Raw genomic sequence first — 22741 nt, 5'->3', positions numbered from 1 at the left:
ACATTAAAAAAAAAAATGTGAATATATATAATATAAATAAACATAATATAAAAAATATATATTTATTTATTTATTTCTGAAACATATAATATATATATATATATATATATATATATATATATATATTAAAAGAATTCCTGACGTGCCAAATATAGCACGTCAGGAATTCTTTTATTTTTTATTTTTTGTCTTCATTATTTTTCTTCTCTCCCTTTCTTAATTAATTCATTCTTCTTCACTCCCTTTTTTTTCTTTTTTTTTTCTCTCTCTCTGCACGTAGGCTTCAATTCTTCTAATTTTTTTTTTTCCTTTTCTTTTTCCTCCCCCAAGTTCCAACACACCGTAGTGTGCACGTACACTACCCTGCAATTTTTCTTTCCTTCTCTCTCTGCATGCTAGCTTCTAGCTATCTTCTTCATTTTAATTTTTTTTTTTTAATTCCTGACGTGCTGAAACTAGCACGTCATAAATTTCTGACGTGTTAATTCTAGCACGTCAGAAATTTCTGACGTGCTATTTTTAGCACGTCAGGAATCTAACATAAAAAAAAAGAAAAAAGATGAATATATATAATATAAATAAACCTAATATAAAAAATATATATTTATTTATTTATTTCTGAAACATAATATATATATATATATATATATATATATATATATATATATATATAAAAGAATTCCTGACGTATATGGCACGTTAGGAATTCTTTTATTTTATTCTCTTTTTTTTTTTGTCTTCATTATTTTTCTTCTCTCCATTTCTTAAGTAATTCATTCTTCTTCACTCCCTTTTTTTTTCTCTCTCTGCACGTAGGCTTCAATTCTTCTAATTTTTTTTTTTTCCTTTTCTTTTTCCTCCCCCAAGTTCCAACACACCGTAGTGTGCACGTATAGTACCCTGCAATTTTTCTTTCCTTCTCTCTCTGCACGCTAGCTTCTAGCTATCTTCTTCATTTTAATTTTTTTTTTTAATTCCTGACGTGCTGAAACTAGCACGTCAGAAATTTCTGACGTGTTAATTCTAGCACGTCAAAAATTTCTGATGTACTGTTTTTAGCACGTCAGGAATCTAACATAAAAAAAAAAAAAGTGAATATATATAATATAAATAAACCTAATATAAAAAGTATATATTTATTTATTTATTTCTGAAACGTATAATATATATATATATATATATATATATATATATATATATATAAAAGAATTCCTGACGTGCCAAATATGGCACGACAGGAATTCTTTTATTTTATTCTTTTATTTTTATTTTTTTTTTGTCTTCATTATTTTTCTTCTCTCCCTTTCTTAATTAATTCATTCTTCTTCACTCCCCCTTTTTTTTTCTTTTTTTTTTTTCTCTCTCTCTCTCTCTCTCTCTGCACGTAGGCTTCGATTCTTCTAATTTTTTTTTTCCTTTTCTTTTTCCTCCCCTAAGTTCCAACACACTGTAGAGTGCACGTACAGTACCCTGCAATTTTTTTTTCCTTCTCTCTCTGCACGCTAGCTTCTAGCTATCTTCTTCATTTTAATTTTTTTTTTAATTCCTGACGTGCTGAAACTAGCACGTCAGAAATTCTGACGTGCTAGTTTCAGCACGTCAGGAAGCTGTAAAAAAAAATTTGAGATATATATAATATAAACATATTTTTTATAGATTGCTGATGTGCTAAAAATGGCACGTCAGAACACGTCAGAAACCTGATATATTAAAAAAAAAAATTTGAATTTAAATTTCCTGATGTGTCAAATATTGACACGTCAGGAAATACTGACGTGTTGAATGTAACACGTCAATAAATATTGACGTGTCAAATTCAACACGTCAAAAAAAAATTTGTTGACGTGCCAGTTTTGGCACGTCAACATTTACTGACATGGTAAAAAAAATGGTTCTGTTTGCCACGTCAAAAAAATGACATTTTTTTTTGTAGTGGACGTCTAAATTCTCCGATTGATGGCACTTCAAAAAGTGTTAAGTATGAGAAAAATTGCCGCTGTTTTTGTCACACCAAGCGGCGGCTTTCTCTCTCTCTCTCTCTCTATCACCATGTCGCTCTGTGTCAGCTAAAAACAAAGGAATTGAAGTGTGTAAACATTGTTGAGAGAGAATTTGCAGCTAGGCCACGTGACTTCACCACTACGTCTCAGAACTTCATGTTGACCATCTCCCCTCATCAAAGAAGGCTATAGGATTCGTGTTGGTTGAACACGTGTGAGTCAGAGGACTCGATCTACACAACAACTCGGTCTAGTATAAATGAATAAACACCTTCAATAGATCGAACAGACATACTCTTAATTATCTCTTTCTTCCTCCATGGCCACTTCGACCATTCTTCCTTTATATGAAAGAATCCAGCGCAAAAACACCGTACAAAGAATCTTTGATGTCATAATCTTCTTCCTTCACCTTTCTGTCCTTGTTTATCGCCTTCTCTTCCTCAACGACTATGGCCTCACTTGGCTGCTTGCCTTCCTATGCGAGTCATCCTTCACCATCGCTTGGGTTCTCATCATCAACACCAAATGGAATCCCGTGGAGTACAAAACGTACCCGGACCACCTCTTACAACTGTAAGTTTTACTATCTCAAAGCTTAAGCAGATAATAGAAAGAGATCGCATTGAATTTAATCATATATCAATTTTTCTTGCTAAGACAATCGAGCTTCTATCGGTGGACATGTTTGTGACAACTGTTGACCCTGTTCTTGAATCTCCTATCATCACCATAAATACTGTGCTCTCTTTGTTGGCAGTTGATTATCCACCTCACAAGCTTGCTTGCTATGTTTCTGATGATGCTTGTTCTCTTCTCACTTTCTACCCTCTTGTCGAGGCTTCAAAGTTTGCCAAGCTCTGGGTTTCATTTTGTAAGAAGTACGATATTCAAGTTAGGGCTCCTTTTAGATACTTTTCCAATGACACCCTATCATCCAGTGATATCTCTTGGGAATTCCGACAAGAATGGATGTGGATCAAGGTATATATATATATCTTAAGACAATATTTTTGTAGCATTTTTTTGATAAATGTGATAGGACAGCTAGCAATTTATTAGTTTTTCACATAGCTAATATGAAAATTATTTTAACAAGATTAATTGATGTTGCCCATAAAACTTTGAATATGTTAGGTAATAAACTTAATTTTTGTTTCTCTTCCATTCTTATTCTCTCTCTCTTAGGCTTTGTTTGTTTCGGTGTACAATAATTTCTAAAATATGCTTTCTGTATTTTCGGGTGTTTGGTGTGAAGGAAAATAATAGTCATCGGAACATATTTTCGATTTGACCGAAAAACCACTCTAATTTTCGAAAAATAGTTTTAATTTTTGAAAACTGTAAACCATTTTTCAAGTTTGAGCATGTCATTTTCAAATCGATAGACTCAATTAAGATGTCGCTAGGACCCTGCTAGGATTCGATCGGGACACTGCTAGAAAATAGTCAAGACATTGTTAGGACATTTTTCAAGTTTGAGCATGATTTTCTTAAAAATCATTTTTTAAGAAAATATTTTGCGATCAAAATATTTTTCGATGGAGAACATTTTACGTCAAAGTTATTTACGATTTAATTCTTGCTAGGGCAATTGAGCTTCCGTCGGTGGACATGTTTGTGACAACTGCAAACCCTATGCTAGAACCTCCTATCATCACCATAAACACCGTACTCTCTTTGTTGGCAGTTGATTACCCAGCTCACAAACTAGCCTGCTATGTTTCCGATGATGGCAGTTCTCCCTTAACCTACTACTCTCTTTCTGAAGCCTTAAAGTTTGCCAAGCTTTGGGTTCCATTTTATAAGAAGTACAATATTCAAGTCAGAGCTCCATTTAGATACTTTTTCAATGATTCCCTAACGTCCAGTACTGATAGCTCTTGTTAGAATATAATCAGAATATATTCTGATTATATTCTGATAATCACCATAATTGCTGATTTGATATATTTTCCTTGTATATACATTGATATTATTTTGTAATATTGTACATTAATTCCTTGATTGTAATTCCTATTCTGTCTGGCCTTATTCAACTATAAATAGGCCCCATTGTATACAGTTCTAAATACAAAGAAATACAATATTCAGTTTATCCCTATTTTCTCTAGTATTCCATAGTTTATTTCAACATGGTATCAGAGCCAAGTTTTGGCCTTGTCTAGAGGAAGTTAGTCCGTTCAAAGGCTTTTTCGATCTTGTTTTGGTATAATTATTATACCAATAGGCTCAAAAAGGTCCGATCTATCCTGTGGAGTTATCAAATCAACGTTCTGAATTTCAACGCGCTCTCACGTGCCGCCTGAAGTCTTTGTGTCACTATTCACGCACCTCACGCGCTGCCCCAGTCAGCCGTTTTCAGAAAATTACGCCAGAATCCAGATCGGAGGCTGCCGATCTACTGACCTGCCGAAAGAACGCGCCACCAGGAGACCCCACGCGCTACCACAACCTTCTATGGAATTTTGTACCATCGCCACGCACTGTTTCCGGCCACCACGCGCCGCCCCTGTCAGCCGTTTTCATTAACGAATCACAGATTCGTGATCGGAGGCTGCCGATTTGTCGAACCAGCTGAAGCACGCGCCACCCAGAGCCGCCACGCGCCACCACCTTGTAAGTTGTCTTGTTGAGCTCATTTTTTTTACAATACAATCTGCCACACTAGATTATTCCTACTTTTTGAGCTCACACACCTACAGTACACCTAGCCACACTAGATCTCAGCCCTTTTGAACCAAGCCTATATTCCTTACTATACACTCAGCCACACCAGATCCTAAACCTTAAAAACAAGCTCATATCCCCTATCATACACTCGACCACACCAGATTGATTCTCTCACCAGGCTCACAGAACTTACCCTACACCCAACCACACCAGATTATATCCCAAAAAAAAAATGGCCGTACCTCCTACCACTCTCCTAAACACCAAAGATATTACCCAACCTATTCCTACTATTCTCGATGGCTCCAATTAGCCGGCTTGGTATCAAGATATGAGTAGGTGGCTCAAAGGATATTGTCTTTGGGAGTATGTTTCTAGTGAAGAACCTAAGCCTATTGCTGGAAAAGAGGAACCTGCTGCGGCTTTCTCAACCCGCCTCCGCACATGGAAAAGTATCCATTACAGGATTATTTCTTGGTTCTCCAACACTTGTGTTGTCTCCATCAGCATGACATTTGGCAATCTTGACAATGCCAAAGATGTCTGGGACATGTTAGCTCAGCGCTACAGCATTACTGATCTTGCTCAGCGGTTACAGATTATGACCAAGCTCCATCACATGCGCCAGGAACCAGGTCAGAGTATTATTGATTTTTATTCACAAATGACTTGTTTTTGGAATCAATTAGCATTATGTGAGCCAAAGTGGAGGGATATGGTTGATGCCTCTGAGTACATCGCTTTTCACGATAGCATGCACCTAGCCGAGTTTCTTGCGGCAATTCGAGATGAGTTTGAGCGTACACGAGCTTCTCTTCTTCACCGCTCACCACTGCCATCTTTGGAGAGTGCTCTTAGTGAACTTGTTTTAGAAGAGACTCAATTCTCTACTATGAAGTTACACACCTCTGAGATGGTCATGGCCACTGCATCCCGCAATGCGCGTGCTCCTAATTCTATTCCTGCCGGGTCTTCCTCATCCAATCGGAACAACCACTGCCACTATTGTTAGAAGTTTGGCCACAGATATAGTGAATGCAGGAAAAGACTTTCTCGTGGGAATCATCGAGCTCCTAGTCATAAGGCTGCTGCGGTCACTTATACTGATACATCAGATATGTCTTACACCGATATTGCACCCCAACCCAGTACTCTTTCTCCTGCAGAAATCGAAGCTCTCATTCATCAGATTTTATCTAAGTCCAATCTTAATACCACCATGTCCACCACACCAGGTAATTCCTCCTGGTATATTGATTCTGCTTGTTGTAATCACATGACACCGAATTCTTCCATATTTTCTGCAAAATCTGTGTTACCTGGGCCTACTACCATTTACACTGCTAATGGTTCCCATCTTGTTGTTAGTCACGTCGGGTCTATTTCAACTCATCAACTATCTGTGTCTGATACATACTTAGTGCCTAATCTCTCGTTAAATCTTTTATCTGTTGGTCAACTTTGTGAACTTGGCTTAGAACTGCACTTTTCTAACCGAAGTTATGATGTGTAGGATCCACAGACGGGACAGCTAATTGGGACCGCCCGTAAGATTGGACGTCTGTTTGAGCTTTCATCACTCCATCTTCCTCCTGCTGTGTCAGCTGCCACTCCATCTCAGTCTCCCTCTACCACCCTCATTTTCTGGCACTCTCGTTTAGGACATGCATCTATTTCTCGTATTCGTTCTTTAGCTACAAGTGGTCAATTAGGGCCTGTTGAGTCTGAGTCATTTGATTGTGTTGCATGTCAACTTGGAAAACAAAGTGCTTTACCTTTTAATAATAGTGCATCTGTTTCTTCTGCTCCTTTTGATTTGGTGCATTCTGATGTATGGGGCCCTGCGCCTATTCCCACCATGGGTGGATCCCGCTATTTTGTCATTTTTGTGGATGATTTTTCTCGATACACATGGCTTTATCTTTTACAAAATCGGTCTGAACTTTCGAAAATTTACTCTGAATTTCAACGGATGATTCAAACCCAATTTTCTCGCAACATAAAAATTTTTCGTTCTGATAATGCTATGGAATATCGTGAATCTACCTTCCTTACTATCCTCAAACAAAATGGCACTCTTCCCCATCGCTCATGCCCAAATGCTTCTCAACAAAATGGTCGTGCTGAACGTAAACACAGGTACATCTTAAACATTGTTAGGGCTTTGCTCCTATCTGCTTCTATCCCTGAACACTTTTGGGGAGAAGCCGCTCTTACCGATGTTTATACCATTAATAGGGTCCCGTCTCCCACTACCTTAAATAGGTCCCCCTATGAACTTCTGAATGGATCTCCTCCTGATTACCAATCTCTTCGCCTCTTTGGTTGTGTCTGTTTCGTGCTACTTCCATCCCATGAACGAACAAAATTAGAACCTCGTTCTTGTCTATGTTGTTTTCTTGGGTATGGCATTGAACACAAAGGATATCGTTGTTATGATCCTATTTCCAAATGGCTCTGCATCTCGCGGCACGTCACTTTTTGGGAACATAGGCTATTTAGTGATATGGAGTCTTTTCCTACTCGTCCCTCTAGTTCCTCTCCTATCTTCACTAATGTCTCGCTTGATTTGCTCCCCGACACTACTGATCCGAATGCAGGGATGACAAGCTCTCCAGACGACATTCCGACGGTCGACCCCAATGACTTTACCCTGCCTGTTGATCCATCTACTCTTGAGCCCGCTCCCTCTATCCCTCGTCGTTCTACTCGGGCAACATCTCTTCCTTCCCATCTTCATGATTATCACTGTTATTCTGCTCTTGCTACTCTCCATGAACCTCACTCCTTTCGTGAGGCTCATGCTAACCCTCTTTGGCAGAATGCTATGTCTGAAGAACTTAATGCCCTTTCCAAAACCCATACTTGGGACTTAATTGATTTACCTCCAGGCAAAACTATGGTAGGGTGCAAGTGGGAATACAAGATTAAGACAAAATTTGATGGGTCTATTGAGCGATACAAGGCACGTCTTGTGGCAAAGGGGTTCAATCAGGAGTATGGTATTGATTATGAGGAGACTTTTGCACCAGTGGCTCGCCTTACTTCTGTTCGATTACTCCTTGTTGTGGCTTCTGTGCGTCGTTGGGATCTTTTTCAAATGGATGTGAAAAATGCATTTCTCAATGGTGATCTTAGTGAAGAAGTTTAAATGTAGCCTCCTCCTATGTACGATCATCCGCCACACAAGGTTTGCCGACTTCGCCGGGCATTGAACGGTCTGAAACAGGCTCCACGGGCTTGCTTTGCCAAATTCAGTTCCACTATTGCGTAGATTGGGTTTGTTTCTAGCCCCTATGACTCTGCTCTTTTTATCCGGCAATCTGATGCTGGTCTCATTCTCCTCTTACTATATGTTGATGATATGATTATTACTGGAGATGATACTGTTAGTATTCATAACCTTCAATAGTTTTTGAGCCTACAATTTGAGATGAAGGATTTGGGTTTTCTCAGCTACTTTCTTGGATTGAAAGTGTCATCTGATCCAAATGGTTACTATCTCTCTCAAGCCAAGTATGCTTCAGATCTCCTCTCACGAGCTGGCCTTACTGATTGCAAAATTGTTGACAGCCCTCTAGAGACAAATGTCAAACTTCGTGCCACTGATGGTGAGCTACTTTCTGATGCCACTCTCTATCGACAGTTAGTTGGCAGCCTCATCTATCTTACTGTGACACGACCGGATCTTGCCTATGCAATCCACCTTGTTAGTCAGTTTATGACAGCTCCATGCTCGGTTCATTATGCGGTTGTTCTTCGCATCCTTCGCTACGTGAGGGGCACCCTGTTTCATGGTTTGCATTTCTCTTCTCACTCATCATTAGACTTACATGTATATTCAGATGCTGATTGGGCAGGTGATCCCACTGATCGTCGTTCCACCACGGGTCATTGTTTCTTACTTGGTGATTCTCTCATCTCTTGGCGTAGCAAGAAACAATCAGTTGTTGCACGCTCTAGCATCGAAGCTGAGTATCGTGCTCTTGCTGACACCACTTCTGAGCTCCTCTGGCTTCGTTGGCTCCTACATGATATGGGTGTTTCTCAAACCTCCAGTTCTCCTATCTTTTGTGACAATTGAAGTGCGATTCAAATTGCGCATAATGATGTATTTCATGAACGTACTAAACACATTGAGATCGACTGTCATTTTATGCGCCATCATCTTTTGCAGGGGACTCTCCATCTTTGTCCCATTGCTTCCACTAATCAGTTGGCCGATGTGTTCACCAAAGCACATCCACCTGGACGGTTCCGTGATCTTGTTTCCAAACTCAAGTTGGCATTTACATTACCACCTTGAGTTTGAGGGGGGATGTTAGAATATATTCTGATTATATTCTGATAATCACCATAATTGCTGATAATCACCATAATTGCTGATTTGATATATTTTCCCTGTATATACATTGATATTATTTTGTAATATTGTACATTAATTCCTTGATTGTAATTCCTATTCTGTCTGGCCTTATTCAACTATAAATAGGCCCCATTGTATACAGTTCTAAATACAAAGAAATACAATATTCAGTTTATCCCTATATTCTCTAGTATTCTATAGTTTATTTCAACAGCTCTAATTGGGAGTTCCATCAAGAATGGAGAAGGATGAAGGTGAGTTGTATATCATGGGGACATTTTATGACTATATTTTGATGAACTATGATGAGAAATGGCTGCCACTTATGCACAAACTTGTTTGTCTTCATCTCTTGCAGGATGAGTATGAGCTGCTTTGCCATAAAATTGAGGATGCCGCCCTAAAGTCAAGGCCATGTGATTTTACTGGGGAATTTGCAGAATTCTCAAATGTAGAATGCAAAAACCATCCAACTATTATTAAGGTAAACTCCAGATTGAGTATCTGGGAGTACCCTGGAACCTACACAACTTTTTCAAAATAATGCCTAGACGTGACTAGGGATCATTATGGGAATTTGATTTTTGTACATTTATTCTAACCTTTGGGAAACGAGGAAGGTCTTCCAGGTGGGTGATGTGATATTTTTGTGTCCAAAAATATCAATTATAAAAATAACCACTCGCAATAGGACGAATCTTTGTAGGATAGGGCTATAGAGAGGGTGTCGAACCTCAAGGACTGCAGGGGTTTTATTATCAAAATTCAAAATATTAAAATTAACTTAATTAAAAAGAGAATTCATTTGATTTTCTTTAAAACTTAAAGTGCATGAAAATAAAAGAGATTTAAAATAAGAGAGAGTGTGTAGGGTATTGACTTCACCTCTATCCGCACAACAATGGTTAATCATAATTAATCCCAAAAATTCATTCTATGCACGTTATAAGTAAACAAGAAACTACCTTATTAAAGAATAAGCATAATCTATCTTCGGTTGGTACGGATCGTCCACCTAACCACTAAGATACGGTACGACCCGTCTTCCCTAGGTATAAATTATCAAATTCTTTAGCAGAATACACACAATCAATGAATAAGTGTAACCCATCTTTGGTTGGCACGGACTGTCTACCTAAATTACATTAAACTAGGGTGTAGTACAATCCGTCTTCGCTAGGCATGGCCTATCAAATCCTATTGATCATATGTCAATTAAACCCATTGTATAATCATCATCCTCATAATCACAGAAAACAATAATGATTTGATTTCAATAAAAGTAAAACACTTTTTAAGACAAGAGAAGAATTTCACAAATATTGATATTGAAATTTAAGAACAATTGCATTTAATAATTAAGAACATAAATCAATTGTAGCAATCCTCATAGTTATACAATCAACATGCATAAATTGAAAATCTAAAAATTAAATACAATCAAACCATTATGCTTGGATAGGGTTACATCAACACCCCACGAAGGGGTTTAGCCGCTCATGATCTTCTAGGCTCTAAAGACAATTTTACTGAATTTTGCTCTAGAAAGCGGTGTGTCCTTTCTCAATGCTTAGAGGCCTATTTATAGGGCTTAGGAGAGTCCTAGAAGCCTTGGTAATCCTATAAATTTTGGAGATTTAAGTCCAAGTCCAATTAGGATAAAGAAAACCTAAGTCCAATTAGGATAAAGAAAACCTAAGTCCAAATCGGAATAGGATTCGCCCAGAATTGCTTTCCTATATTGCGGGCCGATTTTGGCATTGCGGCGCTCCGAATTAGGAAAATACTATTTCACAATGATTTGTAGTAATTTGAGTTAGCTTTCCTGTGCCACTTGAATCATCTCAATCGGATATTTGAGCTGAAAGTTATGGCCAATATCCGAGACATATGCAGAATTCAAATTTGAATCTAATCCGATTTTGCCTCCAATTTGAGAAATTTCGAATTAATCCATTCCTTTATTTGATTAAACTTAACCACAACATATTGGTCCTCTGTTGTGATTGGCTAAGCTTAATCATCTCAAAGTGTGCTTTTAAGCCCAAAATCAATGGAATTAATTGCATCTTTATTTATAACCTGAAAACACAAAAACAAAACAAAATTAAACAAATAACAACGCTAAGGAATTAACATATGCAAATTAAGGGGCTTGAATGTGCAACATTCAGCGCTTATCAGTGGGTTATAAGCAATTTCCAAAAGTTCTCATTTAGATAATCTTATTTTAGGTTGTGTCGGAGAACAAGGAAGGTCTTCCAAATGGGGTGCCACAGTTGGTTTATATATCTAGGGAGAAGCGGCGTAAGCATCCACATAATTCCAAAGCGGGTGCTATAAATGTCCTGGAAGAAGTTTTTTATGTCGAGTTTGGCTTGCTTCCAGTAAAATATTTACTAAAGATCTCATTAAAAAAGAGGTCGGGGGTGAAGGTAATTTCTACCAATTATTTTTTTGTTATAGGCAATTTGCATGTTTTTAAAAAGGTAAGCCAAACTCATTTATCCCAAAGGAGTTAATAAGATCAAATGTCTTTTAGTTGTTTACAAAATTAATACCTAACTAATTAACGCCTCTTTTGATTCTTATCATATATAGACAAGAGTCTCAGGATTGATGACAAATGCTCCGTATATACTCAACGTAAATTGTGATATGTTTGTTAACAACTCAAAATTTGTTCTTCATACAATGTGCCTACTATTAGATTCCTACAGTGAAAAGGAAATTGCTTTTGCTCAGTTCCCGCAAGTGTTCTATGATGGATTAAAGGATGACTCCTATGGCAATCAGTACGTGATCATGTTTGAGGTGAGTCAAATTTAAATCTTTACTTGCAAATAAGTCTTCTCTTTTACATTTTTATTTTGCTTAATTTATAAACAACATTGGTTTAATTATATATGCATGTGTGACTAAGGAAAAAGTGAAGAATGTCACTCACAAAATATTGGACAATTACTGGCTTTTTTGGTTTTTATTTTTAGAATAATTACTATTAGAATGTTTTCAAATTAATATAATTGCAAAACCATATTTTCACATGGCTAGATTAGATGATGGGTCACCTACAAGACGAGGTATGAGCAAACGGAGTGGAGCCGGCCCTAGGGCTGGTGGAAGAGCCTTTGATACTTATAAAGTCAGCAGAGTATTCATAAAGAGGAAATTGAATAGAAAGCTAGGAATTTTAGGGAGAAATAAGTTTTTATCTTATTTAGGTATGATGGCCTTCTTTTCTATTAGATCGATCCCTTGTTTTATTGTCATATGGTGGGCTTGTGGTTGTTTGTTGTATGTAGAAAGGAGGCTCCTTTTAAAGCTACATCTTCATGATGGTCTCTGACTAGTATCTAATGAACGCATGGAGACCTTTCCGAGCTATATTTTCATGACGGTCTTTTGACATCTATTTGACGATAACACACAAAACTTTCACACCAAATGCTTGGGAGATGATAAGACATAAAAGTATGGTTTTGAGCATCGAATAAGGTCAATTTTTAAAACCTAACAATAAGTTCCGTGATAGTGTACTAATTTAAAATAAACATGAGTTTCATGAGATGAACTCTAATGCTTTCATAAGTCCCCATGCCTCCTAATCCATTCTGCTCATAACCTGAAAACAAAACATAAAAAGGGTATGTGAACAAGACTTGGCAAGTCAAATCTCCAACCATGAAAACGGTTGAGATAAATTCATTTTCTTTAAAACTGTATTTTTAAAACACCTTGTTCTTTAAAATCGCATGAAATTATAAATACCAATTATTACACTTTCTTTTCAAATTATTTTCTGTAACACTTTCTTAGTGCAAATTTACTTTGTTTAAACATATAGGTATAAAGACCAATTCTTAATGGAAATTCCTATCGAAAGAGGTAGTTGAAAGAAATTAAATGTTTGATGCCCTTAATTGAGTGTTTTTAAACTTTGTGGGTAGTTTCAAAACGAGTGGAGGTTTATATATAGGAGTTTTCTGAAGTTACTCCCATTTCTTTCAAAACGTGCTATGAAGAATCAATAGAATTTTGGTTTTTTTGTTTGAAGTATCGGGCTTCAAACCTATACTTTTTATTTCATATGCCATGCACTAAACCATTGAACCATGAATGTGATTCAAAATAGAACTTTAAAATCAAAATATATAATTTATGCATGAAGGATATTTTGATCTGTTGAACTAAGAGAATTCAGTCATATTAATGGGTCTGTACAACTCTAAGCGCATTTACCTGGACTAGGCCTAAAAATTACTTTATAAAAAATTGGGGTTGTCAAAGTAGATCAGGAAAAGGAGGAGACCTATCAACCCAATCCAGTTGCATTTTCCGAGAAATGAGGAACATTGTTTCCCATAGATGGCGCCAATTGCAAAAGTAGATTTTTGCATAACCAAAATGGACAACGAGTCACCTACAAGACAAGAAAGGAACGACTAGAGTGGTGTCAGCCTCCGAAGCTTAAGTCAATTAAGTATTCATAGAGAGAAAATTGAATAGAAAGTGTTTTTTAGGGAGAAAGAAGTTCTAACCTTATTGGAGAATGAAGAACTTCTTTAATATTATATTCCTTGTTTTACAGTAACATGGTGGGCTTACGGTTGTTCAATACTTGCTATGTAAGCATGAGGCTTCATAGGGTCTTAGGCTTATTTATGGTATCATCAATAATCAGTGTATGTTATAGTATGACACGCATGTGAGCACACACACACTTGGAATTGTAAGATTAAATCTATAAATTAGGTAATCAGTATTAAAAATTATGATCAAACGGTTATAATTAGATAATCGTTAATTATAAGATTGATTTGACGGTTAGCAATCAAACATTATAAAATTTTCTAGGCTCCACTATATTATGAAGATATATTTGTTGGAAATAATTTTGGATGGTGTACAAATTCTCATTGATATAAAATCATTACAATCTAAAAATTAACAATAAAATAAACAAAATACAAGAGATGAAAAGTAGAGTATGGAAAGATCTCACAATGTGCTATAGAATCACGCAAGAGCGTTGCCCTTAAAGGTTGATTCGTGCCTCCCGGAGTGTATAACTCGGTGCGATTGGATCCTTTGACACGCAACCTCCCAGGATTAGACTATAGCGTCTAACTTCGTTAAGGATGCACTCCCAATAACGAAGTGTAATAAAACAACCCAATTGTCAAAGTAGATGAGGGACTTCAGAATATTATTTGTAAGAAAAACCAATAATATAGCATATGGCTTTATGCCAATAAACAAGTGTTTTACAACACTATACTTGTTGGAAAGAAAAGAAAGTAATTTTTCCTATATATTCTTATTAGAGCTCAACATATATATATATATATATATATATATATATATATTTATATATATAAGTGCTGGAAAGTTTCTTTTTTAATGTCATAAAGAAGTCTAATAACCAAACGGTCAAAACGTAAAAAAAAAAAAAAAAAAAAAAAAAAAAAAAAAAACTCCCAAAAAGTTGTTATAAAATGTAGTTATAAAAATGTAGTAAAACTTATTAACTCCAACGGTTATATATATACATTTAAAGCTTATGACAATAGGTTGAAGACTTGGTCTTCAACGTATAAAATAGTCAATATAATAAAAGATTTAAAACCTTTGCAAATAAAACTTTAATGATTTGGTTAAATTAACAATAATGGCTTTGCAAAGTTTTAATAACAAAACAACTGAAAAATAATGTTTGTAACACATATACTATAACAATCCCCCACATGTTACAAATATTAGAATAAAAGGAGATTGAAAGCATGTATCGATGTGGTACCCGGAAGTTTTAACCGCACCTAGGATAAATAACTAGGAACTTAATGAATTGTGGTAGAGTTAAACTCTTTTAACCAAATCCACAAGTTAAACAAACTTATCACCCACATAACTTTCTCCAAAAATAAAAAATCAAATCAAGTCAAATCAAAGAAATTTGGGTTGTTCTATAGCGGGTTGGCGCCTTATACAGGCCATGCGCCTCTGGGCTTCATGAGTGCTCTAGGGACTTGCCAAAGTCTCATAGGAGGCGGCACCACCTCCACACTCACATAGGTGGCGTCCATCAAGAATGTGTGCAGAGAACATCCCATCCCAACAAGTAGGGACTATGGACCCATTAAGAGTTTTAAACTCATCCTTACTCACTCTACATCTTTTTGTTATTACACCATAAAATGGCTTTCATGAGCGCTCTAGAGACCTACCCAAGTCTCATAGGAGATAACACATCCACACTCATATCGGTGGTATCCATCAGGAGTGTGTGCAGGGAACACCCCATCCCAACAGGTAGGGACTATGGATCCATTAAGAGCTTTAAGCTCATCCTTAATCACTATGCATCTTGTACTGTCTTACACCATAGAGATGGACTCATCACTAATCTTCTCAACAAGATAGTTAATAAACATAAATTGACAGTACCATACCTCATTTCACTTGTGACTTCGTTTCTCATTAAACCTCGTTCATGGGATCTCCAATCACAGAGGTTGGGTATCAATCACAGTGCCATGATTTGGGTATCAGTTCTATCCCCCTCGATGCTTCTCTCACTAGCCTTCTTGCTAGTGGCATGGTCAAAGAATTTGCAGAATTCTTTTATGACCTCACAAAGTCGATGGACATATACCGGTCTCAATAAGCTGCCTCACAATATTGTGTACTTTCTCATTATAAATTCTTTACTTGAGCTTTGGCAGCCTGACAATCACAATAAACACATAGATCCAGCTATGTTAGCATATAAAGGCAAATTAAATAAATTAACCAATAAGTTCTTTAGCCATTCATCTTTAGTTTATGCCTTCTCCAAGGCAATTAACTCTGACTCCATAGTAAACCTTGCTATGCAAGTCTTTTTGAAGACTTTCAAGAGATAGCTCCTCTAGCCAGAGTAAACACATAATAGGCATTAGTAGGTTTTGCTCATCTAAATCAATTTATACAATTACATTCCTTTCAATATAGCAGGATAATCACAATAAGACAAACCAAAATTAATTGTGCCCTTTTGTGAATCTCAACAATTTAAAGATCGCATCACAATGGCTCAATACCATGATTATAAGTATATCTACTCAATTTACTAACAATATATGTAATACCAAGGCATAAACAGTTTGTCAAAACATCAAGCTACCAATGATTTAAGCATATTTTTCTTGCAAAAACACTATCACCATGATTCTTAACCAAGTGTATTTTTGGATCATATGGTATCGACATAGGTGGATAATAAAAGTGCTCAAATCCTTTAAGCATCTTTTCATATATAATATGTATGAGATAAAATAATGCAATCATTATCCCTAATAACTTTAATGTCCAATTTGACATTAGCTTTACTTATGTCTTACATATCAAAATTAGATGCAAGAAATAATTTAACTTTATGCACGACATCAATGTTAGTTCAAAATCAGCAAGTCATTAATATATTAAAAAATAAATAATGACACATTCATTATTGTAAAATTTACTATGTATTTACTTGCACCATTAATCAAATATGCAATAGACAACATCACCTTGTCAAATTACTCATGCCATTGTTTAGGAGCTTACTTTAATCCATACAAGGATTTCACTAGTTTGCACACTTTATGTTCTTGACCGAGCATTACTAGTCCCTCGGGCTACTCCATATAAATCTCTTCATCATTTAGAAAAATAGCTTTGACATCCATTTGATGTACAACAAATTTATAAATATAAGCAATGGCAAATAACATTCCTAAATATGCAATTTTAGTAACCGTGAAATAAGTATCAAACAATCAACATTATGCATGTACTTGTAGCTTTTAGCTACCAAGTCTACTATGTACTTATCTATTGTATCATCCGGTTTAAGTTTCTTCTTAAACACCTATATATAACCAATCGATTTGGTCTTAGAAGGTAACTCAATGAGTTCCCATACATGGTTAGACATAATTTATTCCATTCATTATTTATAGTTTCTAACCAAAAAAATGCATCAAATAGAGATTTAATTGCTTCATCATAACATATTGAATAATTATCAACAATATAAGCAATAAAATCATTACCGAAATTCCTTCCGTTCTAACTCGCTTGCTTCTTCTCAATTCTTAAACATCACCAATAATTTATTAGAAGCAACAGAAAATTCATGAAAGAATTTTTCCTTATTTTTCAAAGGAAACACGTGCTCAAAGAAAATAGCATTTTTAGATTCAATAATAGCATTGCAATCTAAAACATCACTCTTGATAGTAAGGAATCTATAGCATGAACTATTACATGTAAAACCAATAAAATTACAATCATAGGTTTTAAAACCAAGTTTCTTCATTTTAGGTTTGGATAACATAACATTTGTCAAATACCCCCACACTTCGAGGTATTCCAAACAATGCTTATGAATGTGACAGACAAAATAAAGGTTTCCCCCCCACACTTTGGTAGATAACCTAAAAATTGATAATCATACAATTCATAATTTATTCCAATGTTCTAATTTTGACTACGCCTTAGAATCTAGTTTCTTTTCACTTCCTTGATGTAATCAAAATTTACATGTACAAATATATCATACCAAATATTAATGGAATAAACCAAGTAATAACAAGGAAAAAAAAATTCCATTAATAGCTCACAAGAACTTTAAGAAATGGCTTCTATGAGCCCAATTTTCTATAAGTATGATCTATCATTTACTCTTCTTTCTTTTCTGTCAATTGACAGTTCTAAAGATGTTTTAAAAATACTAATCACCACTTGTGATTTTCAACATGATCCTTATATATTATATATATATGGGTTGCATATTTCAAGTTCTATCAAGATTTTAAAAACAAAATCTTTTTAACTAAAGCCCCAATAAATATGCAAAGTATCAAGCCCAACCAAATAATAATCAACTATTATTGGCTCATTTTAATAAATATTCCAATGATATCATTCTTATGATATGATAAATTTATCATGTATCAAATGAACTTCAATAATCACATATATTTTATTTTGAACCATCATGTCAGAAAAATTTGAAAGCTGAATGATATATATGAGGATTTACCAAATAACTTAAAGTGGTTATACTAATCTAGCATGTCATAGCTAACATAAATGCTAAATACTATTTTTTCTTTGAAATAGATGAATCAATAGAAGCCACCGCTTATCATATACAAAATTATAAAATTTTGCACTAGCTTTAATTCAATCAAAGAGCACCTTCATAACTTGAATTTTTTCAATTTTAATAAATAAGACATAACTTGAATCAGAGCACCTTCAACTATTATATCTTAAAAAATAAGACATATGAATCAGAGTTTAATACTCACAGTGGAGCCAACAACTTTACTCCAAGATCTTCCAAAATGGATTGTCGTCACCACACACCAACTAGGTGTCGTAAGAACCGATCAACTTAATACGCGCACCACATCTTTTCCTCTTACAATGTGCTTATCTGCAAGAAGCTTCAACAAAATTGTATTCTCTGCACACAATTAGTAATGCCTATATATTTTTTCATCACACCATGAGTAACTACTCATTGTAATTATTATTAATCTACATGGATGTTTTCTAATAAGCTTAGCACAACACAACATAAAATGCTAAGTTCTAAAAAATCATAAAGGGCTTAACTCTTTTTCTTGTAAGATTCATAACCCAACAATAAAATATTATTTGACGAACAAATTAAATAACACAAATTTGAGGTCAAATAATCAAAAACTCTTTCAATCAAAATATTTTCACTTTCCATACCTACACATGAAATTAAGCTCTTCTTTTGATAAATGAATTAGTTTCAAGATTTTTTTTTTTTTTTTTTTTTTTTTTTTTCACAACAAAATCATTCCACTCAAGATTAATTTCATCTTTCTTATATGTGAACTGCATACTGCAAATTAACTCTTATAGTATTTGACTTTTCATAAGTTTAAATACTATTGTTATAATTTTAATAAAAATATTTGTGCCACCATTATAATCAACCTTTAAGATTGTTGGAAATAATTTTGGATGGTGTACAAATTCTCATTGATATAAAATCATTACAATCTAAAAATTAACAATAAAATACACAAAATACAAGAGATGAAAAGTAGAGTATGGAAAGATCTCACAATGTGCTATAGAATCACGCAAGAGCGTTGTCCTTAAAGGTTGATTCGTGCCTCCCGGAGTGTATAACTCGGTGTGATCGGATCCTTTGACACGCAACCTCCCAGGATTAGACTATAGCGTCTAACTTCGTTAAGGACGCACTCCAAATAACGAAGTGTAATAGAACAACCCAATTGTCAAAGTAGATGAAGGACTTCAGAATATTATTTGTAGGAAAAACTAATAATATAGCATATGGCTTTATGCCAATAAACAAGTGTTTTACAACACTATACTTGTTGGAAAGAAAAGAAAGTGATTTTTCCTATATATTCTTGTTATAAAATGTAGTTATAAAAATGTAGTAAAACTTATTAACTCCAATGGTTATATATATACATTTAAAGCTTATGACAATAGGTTGAAGACTTGGTCTTCAACCTATAAAATAGTCAATATAATAAAAGATTTAAAACCTTTGCAAATAAAACTTTAATGATTTGGTTAAATTAATAATAATGGCTTTGCAAAGTTTTAATAACAAAACAACTGAAAAATAATGTTTGTAACACATATACTATAACAATATTTGCTATAACCTATGCAAACCAATTGATGAGAATTAGTTGGGGCAAATAACGTCTTAAGAAAAGCGACATTGTAATGCACCTGAAGAGCATTTTCTTTTTTTGTTTATAGTTTATGTTCTAACAATTACTTTATTTTGTTTTACACATATATGCACAAAGTGTATGAATCGCGGCATATCTGGAATTCAAGGAAGTTTATATTTTGGAACTGGATGTTTCAACAGACGAAAAATTATTTATGGCCTCTCTCCAAGTCATATTGTAGAATCAATTAGGGTAAGTAAATAAACTTTGATATTTTTAATTATAAAATAACTTTTATTCTCCAAAAGAGTAATGCTATACTGTTCTAAAAAATTTACTTGCATGACTCACTATCTTAACTAATTTTTAGTGGTAACAATTGAAATTTTTTATTCAGAAGGCAACACTTAATTAAGGGGACTTTTCTTATTATATGACTAGTATTTTCATTTTTCCTGTGACAGGAAAATTGGCTTATGAGGAAACACTTCAAGAATTTGGGAGTTCAAAGGAGCTGATTAAATCAGCTGTTCTAGCTTTGAAAGGGAACGCAAATCCATCTAACTGTCTTTGGACCTCTATTGAGGCATCATACCAAATTGCAAGCTGCGAGTATGAATATGGTACAGGCTGGGGTACAAAGGTGAGTAACCAAAAATAAGCAAATTACATATTGAAGGCTAATTTAAATCATTTTATTCTTCAAATATCTTTTATCTCATGATTTGATTAAATTGCAAATCCATTTAAGTTTTAGTTTTTGGGTAATTTTTTTTTTTCCTCTCGGCATGGGTTGAAACGATATTATCATAAGAGAAATAATTGATCTCAATATTTTTTTCCGTCTTATTTTACAAATCAATCATTAGATTTGTAAATTTATTTGAACTCCACAAATTTAACTATTAAATTTGTAAGAGAATATAAAAAAAATATGAATAAATTATTGACCATAATTATTTATCTTATCATAATTATCACCATCATTATTCTAATTATTATTTTTTTTTTTTGGTCCACTCTCATCTTTGTGGATGTCCGATATGACGGTATCAGCTGGGTTTGAGATATGGATCGACAACAGAGGACTCCGACACTGGGGTAATGATCCATACTAGGGGTTGGAGGTCCATGGATTGCACGCCCGACCCACCGGCCTTTTTAGGGTGTGCACCCTCGGGTGGGCCTGTTGTAATGACCCAACAGAAGAGGTGGGCCACCGGCTTTGGGAAGCTCCAACTGAGGCAAAGCTTGGCGTATTTGTATATCTTCTCTTGGAGCATACTCTCTGTACCTGAGCTATGCTATGCTTTCCGGCGTATTGTATCATCACCAACTCCTCCTTCTTGCCAAAGGTTAGGTGAAGCTCATGAACAATAAAGTACTGAAAATATATTTCATAGATTTATTATTCATTTTAATAGCTTATAATATGTGTTTGTAGGTTCATGAACCAGCATTTTATGTACTAGTTGCTCTCTTCGTCATTTACAATCTATACACTTTATTCGAGTACCTAAAAGCTGGCCAGTCAGTTCGAGCTTGGTGGAATAACCAGAGAATGGCAAGAATTACCATTATGAGTGCATGGCTCTTCGGATTTCTTGGTGTCATGCTCAAGCTCTTAAGAATATCGGAGACAGTAGTCTTTGAAGTGACAAAAAAAGACCAATCTAGTGATTCTTCCAATGAAGATCATGCCGGTAGGTTCACCTTCGACGACTCTCCAATTTTTGTGCCTGGCACAACCATTTTGCTACTGCACTTGACTGCACTGGTTGTGAGCTTGTTGAAGTTGCAACCACAAGCTCATGGCGGCGGGCATGGGGCAGGGCTAGCGGTGGTATTGTGTAGTGTGTTGTGGTTGCTATGCTATTGACCATTTTTGAAAGGGCTGTTTGGGAAAGGGAAGCATGGGATTCCCATGTCCACCATATGCAAGTCAGCTGCTTTGGCATTACTTCTTCTGCACTTGTGCAAAATGACCACTATGGGTTGAGCCCTTGGACAGGCAATTACTTTTTAGGCCATGTTATCTATTTCAGGGAATTTTAAGGAATGGATTCATTCTTATATGTTTCTTACACTATTTTTCATTCATAAGCGAACCTATTTGAAATTTAAAATAATAGCCTTTAAATTTATTAAAAAAAATAGAGTAGGCCTTTCTTTTTTCTTTTTTACCTTGGCCCCTTAAATTTTTTTTAATTCAATTCAGCACCCTTCAAGTTAAATTTCTAGTTCCCTTCGTGGCAGTTTAATCACGAGCCTGAGTTTTATAATTTACTTATGCAAAAGAAAAGATTATCCTCGTAATACTAAATAATTTATTATCTATCTCATTTGTTAAAATTCTTAAATAGTACCTTTATTGCACAAACGAGGTTGCTGGATTAATTCCATCAAATTGCTCAAAAAATAAAGGGTATGTCATCTTCCCAAATCACAAATGCTCATCAAGCTCTTGCTGGATCTTATCAAAGTGACTGGCCTTCAAGCTCCAATGCAAATATATATCGTATGCGGAGATAATATAAATTAGATTGGATACAATCAAATTGGATTACTTAAAAGGGATGAGATTACAATTAAATCTGAAATCAATCACAACCAAATTTGAACACAATCAAATCTGATAATATATTCTTACACACAATTATCCTATATTGAAGTCATCTTTTAGTCTATTAAGCCCAACAACACAGCTAGAGAACCTTAGTGCCAAGCCCCTTGACCACCACGTCCACTAAAATAATTAAGAAATATATATATGAATAGGGAGTGAAGATTTCAGCAACAGGAGAACATTTGCATGCACCTCTTGGACAAGTCAAAGGGGTGGAAAAGGCAGCGATGGTGGTTGTGAGGTTGGGTGTGGAGGAAGAGGAAGAAGAGTTGAGGGATCAAGTCACGGAGTTAAGAATATAATTAGTATATGCATCATGACAATGTAAAAATGAGATAAAAAAAAA

At 35.1% G+C, this 22741-nt stretch overlaps 1 protein-coding gene across 1 annotated transcript; it reads left to right on the top strand.

The window, feature by feature from the left end:
• The first annotated feature begins 2319 nt into the window (after window positions 1-2319).
• LOC132183037 (cellulose synthase-like protein B4) lies at window positions 2320-21844 on the top strand. The gene is given in 11 exon segments (XM_088516195.1): window positions 2320-2576; window positions 3590-3870; window positions 9241-9293; window positions 9398-9523; window positions 11274-11396; window positions 11641-11853; window positions 19905-20025; window positions 20234-20412; window positions 20826-21078; window positions 21081-21124; window positions 21214-21844. Coding segments are annotated over 11 exon segments (2205 nt in total). The 3' UTR covers window positions 21769-21844.
• Window positions 21845-22741: the final 897 nt, after the last annotated feature.

Source organism: Corylus avellana, chromosome 5, assembly GCF_965113065.1.
Source record: "Corylus avellana chromosome 5, dhCorAvel1.hap1.2, whole genome shotgun sequence".
NCBI classification, from domain to species: Eukaryota; Viridiplantae; Streptophyta; class Magnoliopsida; order Fagales; family Betulaceae; genus Corylus; species Corylus avellana.
The sequence above is the reverse complement of the archived record's forward strand: the minus strand, read 5'-3'. Positions and strand labels throughout refer to the sequence as shown.